The sequence below is a fragment of the Tenrec ecaudatus genome, chromosome 1 (assembly GCF_050624435.1).
Source record: "Tenrec ecaudatus isolate mTenEca1 chromosome 1, mTenEca1.hap1, whole genome shotgun sequence".
In the NCBI taxonomy this organism is placed as follows: domain Eukaryota; kingdom Metazoa; phylum Chordata; class Mammalia; order Afrosoricida; family Tenrecidae; genus Tenrec; species Tenrec ecaudatus.
Window position 1 is genome coordinate 307,982,787 of NC_134530.1, and position 5,176 is coordinate 307,987,962.

Genomic DNA, 5,176 nt, shown 5'->3' on the forward strand with positions numbered 1-5,176 from the left:
GAACAAATGTTACTTTTTTATTCCTTCTTTGCCTCCCCAGAATCAAAATAATCAAGAGAATATTAAAGCTAATCATCATCCTGGTCTGATGAATGAGATGTGAAAGTTTCCAGCTCTTAAATTTCATGACTTTTTTCATAATTTATACCCAAGAGAATTGTCCAAGGGGCCTCTAATATGAGATAGTGGATCCCTAACCCTGTCCTAGGAAATTTGAATAGCAAACACACTTGACAGCTGGGATTTGTTTCCAGTGTTTTCCAAATTGCAATCCATGAAAGTTAAAATTGAATAGCTGTCTTCCTTGTGAATATGAACATTATCAGATAAGAAGATGAACTAGAGATAGGCTGAGATGTTTTCCATCTTGTCTATTAGTGATTGACCAGCCTGCTTGCTCTTAGAAATTAAGGAACTAATATAGTACAGCAGGAAAATAGGAAGAATAACAACAACAGAACATCCAAGATAGTAATTCCTCCCCCAACCAAAAAAAAAGAAATTCCCCAAGAATAATTCCTCATATCACAGAGATGGAAAAATATCCTGTCTATTCTTGCAACAATTGCTCCCAGAGGACCCACTCTCTCAGGACTGGCATGCACAGAGATCCGGCTCATAAAAAAGGCAGGCAGAAATTTAGAATTGGAAAAGGAGGATTTTAAAGGTGAACAATATATGCCACAATCTCAATATGAATTCTATTTTCCATAATTTTTCCATCTTCAATCCCTGGGAGTTAACACTGAATAGTTTTCTTATCGGTGAATCTGAACACCAACAGGTACGTAGATGAAATAGGAGACAGGCTGGGAAATGGTCTGTATTGTCTAATGATCTGCCTACCTGTTAGGATGAAGCAGAAATGTCCAAAGCACCTGTCCTACTTCATGAAGGAGCCCTCAGGATGGTCGTGGATTATTCAGATCCTTTACTTTTCACAGTTTTTTGTCATTTTCATTTTAGTTCAAAATGCCTGGTTGTCTAAGCATTCTCAACACAAGTCAAAATCTCTAAATATCAAAATTTCAGTGAAAGAAATTATTGGCTGAAGAGGAATCTGATTTCTAATCATATGTAAGAACTAAAAAATATGTGCCCTGCATCTGGAATTTTGATTAAATTTGTTTTGTAGGTATTAATATCAAATGTGATATTTGATGGTCATTTCTATTTTTAATGGGAATTTTATTAATGTATATGTATTTTAGGGAAAAATTCTCACATACACAAAATATATATAGCTATCCAAAAGAAACTACTCTGAATGGTTTGAAGGCAGCCCTTCCTTAAGGTTTAGTAGAGACTAGATAGTTTCTCAAAATTGCTAACTCTTCCAGAGAATCTACAAGGCCAGTGGTTTGTACATGTTCTCTAGTTTAATTACATTTTTACTCTCTCACTCACTGTCATTGAGTCAATTCTGATTCATTAACACCTTATAGGACAAGGTAGAATATCCCACCGTGAGTTTCTTAGATGGTAAGTCCTTAAGAGCATAGAAAGCCTTGCCTTTCCCCTGAGGAGCTGACTGGTGGTTTCAAACTGCTGGCCTTTCAGTTAGAGCCCAACGTGTAACCACTACACCACTGGGACGTTGTTTTTCATGCTAGTCACTTCAAACCATTTCTTTTCCTCTCTGGTACCTCAAGCCATGAACAGAAAACTCCCCAATGCCTGCCTCTCCTCAGAGTTTCTTCACACCTCTGTCTTTCTCTCAATGTTTCCCATCTCTATACAGTTACCTCTTATCCACATTTCTCTCCTCTCAGTAAAGAGGAGTTAACCCATGCCATCTTCAAGTAATGGGGACAAAAAGGCAGCTATTTCATGAAAGCTTGTCTGTTTTTGCCAGTAAATATAAAAAATGTTTGTCAGGTACTTTTCAAATAACAAAGGAAAGAAGATTGGACCGTGTTTCTGCTTCTCAGAAAACAGTATTAGATTAAATATTAAACCTTATTCTAATGAACTTACAATTCATCAACCGTCTTAATTCATTGATGAAAACACTATGTTTTTCAAATCAGCAAAAGAAATGAAAATTATTGCATTCCTTTAATATGAAACCAAAATTTTATTTTATTATAGAAAGGGGAAAAAGAGATTTTAAATGAGAAACGTTGGGAATTTTCGATGACTTAGGAGAGAGTATATAGCAACACAGATTTCTAGAATGAAATATGGTAACATGAATACAAGTATAAGATTAATGGAACCAGATGTAAAGAAGGCAAATTTCATTTGAGATGGAATTGCTTAACATTTGAAGAGATATGGTGCTTTTTCAGGCGAAATAAAAATAGGTTTTAAAAAAGTAGACGCAAAATACTTCAAGAGGCCTGAAGCCATCAATACTTCAAGGTGATGTCAGTAGTAGCTGGTATAAGGAAGAAACTCTGAGCCTTTAGGCAGGAGAACATGACTTACTCTGAGATTCAGGATCTGCTAAATGACAAAGATCTCAAATCAACCAAATAATAGACATTCTGAATCATTTGCCATTAAAGAAGTAATTTGGGGATCCTATAATATGAAAATATTAAGGCTCATGTTAAAACAGCAGATAATTAAAACACAATGCTTGTATTTTAAGTAAACCTCTGTTAGTAATGTCTGGCTAAAATGGCTTCCTATCCTTTCTGAGACAAGGTTGCATTGGCTCCCCTGGGTGTGCTTCCTAAAGGGACCCAACCCCATTTGCATTCTAAAATTAGGGAACAGAGATACTGCTATTTAAAATGGCATTTTGTTATTTTTGTATTTTCAAAGATTCTGTTTTATAATGAGTCTGCCCTTGTCTGTTTTACAAATGGTAAAAACCTTTCAGGCAACTTTTATTAGGTTTAAGAAAACAGAAAGGAAAATTGTATCAAAATGTAGGTGTACAGAGACAAAGAAGGTGGGAGACTGACAATTTCCTCTGAATTTCTGAGAGAAAAGAAAATGCTAATAATAGATCTCATTTTAATTTTTAAAAGGATCTTGACTAACTCTTAGTACAAAACAGACAGATAGTCTTAATGTTTTACAGTTCTGACTCACTGCAGCCTTCAGAAAAATACACTGCCTAGTCTTAAGCAGCCCAAATAATTATTGTTAGATTTGATCCCATTTTATAGCTGCCATGTTAATTCATCCAATTAGAGGACTTCCTATTTCTTGTTGACTGACTTCTTTATCAAGCATAGCATTCTGTAAAGTCTCTGAGTTTTGGAATTACATAAAACAATAATATTCTCGTTCAAAATATTTTTGTCTTGGTAATACAATACAATACAATCTTTCTTAAAACTAAAGTTTCATGTATTATTTTGCCTTTTAAGCTATGCTGAATCAAACTTCAGTCACTGAATTTCTCCTCCTGGGGGTGACAGATAGCCAAGAACTGTGGCCCTTTCTCTTCGTGGTTTTCCTCGCCATCTATTTGATCAATGTGGCTGGGAATGGAGCTATCCTGATGATTGTCATCTGTGATCCCAAACTCCATTCACCTATGTATTTCTTCCTGGGAAACCTATCATGTCTAGATATCTGCTACTCGACCGTGACACTGCCAAAGATGCTAGAGAATCTCATCTCTCCAAACAAAACCATCTCCTTTGTGGGATGCATCAGCCAGCTTCATTTATTTCACTTCCTGGGCAGCACAGAGACCATACTGTTGGCAGTGATGGCCTTTGACCGTTTTGTGGCCATCTGCAAGCCACTTCGTTACACTCTCATCATGAATCATCAGCGCTGTGCCCAGATGGCCGGCACTGTCTGGGTTATTGGATTTTTCCATGCTCTGCTGCACTCCATAATGTCCTCTAACTTGAACTTCTGTGGTTCTAACCACATCCATCACTTCTTCTGTGATGTTAAGCCATTGATAGAGTTGGCCTGTGGCAACACTGAGCTCAATGAGTGGTTGCTGAATACTGTCACGGGGACAATTGCCATAGGCTCCTTTTCCCTCACACTTCTCTCCTATTTATATATTATCCTATATCTCTTCTTGAAGACCTGTTCTTGCAGCATGCTTCACAAAGCATTGTCAACATGTGCTTCCCACTTCATGGTAGTTGCTCTTTTCTATGTTCCTGTTCTAGTCACATATGCTCGTCCTTCCTCAGGCAGCTCCATTGACCTGGAACGGGTCATTGCCATCATGTACAGCGTGGTCACCCCTGTGCTAAACCCACTGATCTACACTTTGAGGAACAAGGACGTGAAGAAGGCATTGATCAGGGCGCTCAGGTAGAAACAATGACTGAAGGAATGGAGAGAATTCTTCCTACGCATGTATAGTAGTCAATGAGAAAATTGAATTAGGAAGTTATACTGCTTCTCAAATTGTTTAGGATGTATGTAAAAGAGATAGTGAAATAAAGAAACAAATAAGAAAGTCAAGCCCAGTAGGGAAAGGAAACAAACAAATTGGATATTAGTTGTAGAATCTTCATGCTGATAGCTATTTAAGGTACCAATTTATGTAACTGATTTGTCACAAATTCTACTGTGTTGGTGTCCAATATCATCTAGAGAAATATGCCTACATCACTCATGTAAAGTACATATGCATAAGATTTATATTTTTTGTTTTGTGTTAACTTTAACAAATTTAGTGAGAAAAATAAAATTATTTTTTGTATTTTGCAGATTTTCAATTAAGGTTATGGATACTTAATTGCAAAATCAAATGCTGACTCGTAATTAGAGTAAATAATAAAAGGATATGTCATGATTCCATGATCACCAAGTAATGAGACAAAAATTAAAACTAATTAATTACAACCACTAACAGAAATGGAAAACTAATAGTTTGTCTAAAGAGTTCTGCCCATCTAACTTCAGAAAAATTTTTCCTAATCAACTGTCCCAATTGTCAAGGATGATATATGTAAAATGACCTTAAAAATGGAATCAAGGGTGGAGCAGGGAGGGAGGGGGAAAATGAGGAGCTGATGCCAGGGGCTTGAATGGAGAGCAAATTTTTTTAGAATGATGAGGGCAAAGAATGTACAATTGTGCTTTACACAATTGAGGTATGTTTGGATTGTGATAAGAGCTGTATGATTTCTTAATAAAATGATTTTTTAAATCAGTGTAATCAAATTGTGAGAAAGCCCCCAATAATGCGTTCGATTCCATTGTGTTGTTTTTCTTTCATTTAATCACAGTGACTTTCAAA

At 36.3% G+C, this 5,176-nt stretch overlaps 1 protein-coding gene across 1 annotated transcript; it reads left to right on the forward strand.

Annotated features, from left to right (window-relative positions):
- The first annotated feature begins 3,328 nt into the window (after positions 1-3,328).
- LOC142437567 (olfactory receptor 12D1-like) lies at positions 3,329-4,246 on the forward strand. Its single transcript, XM_075540677.1, has one exon. It carries the CDS (start codon positions 3,329-3,331, stop codon positions 4,244-4,246), a length of 918 nt encoding a protein of 305 aa, XP_075396792.1.
- Positions 4,247-5,176: the final 930 nt, after the last annotated feature.

Bases quoted from the DNA above. Each gene is read 5' to 3' on its own strand.
- LOC142437567 (XM_075540677.1), top strand. From the start codon at position 3,329: ATGCTGAATCAAACTTCAGTCACTGAATTTCTCCTCCTGGGGGTGACA.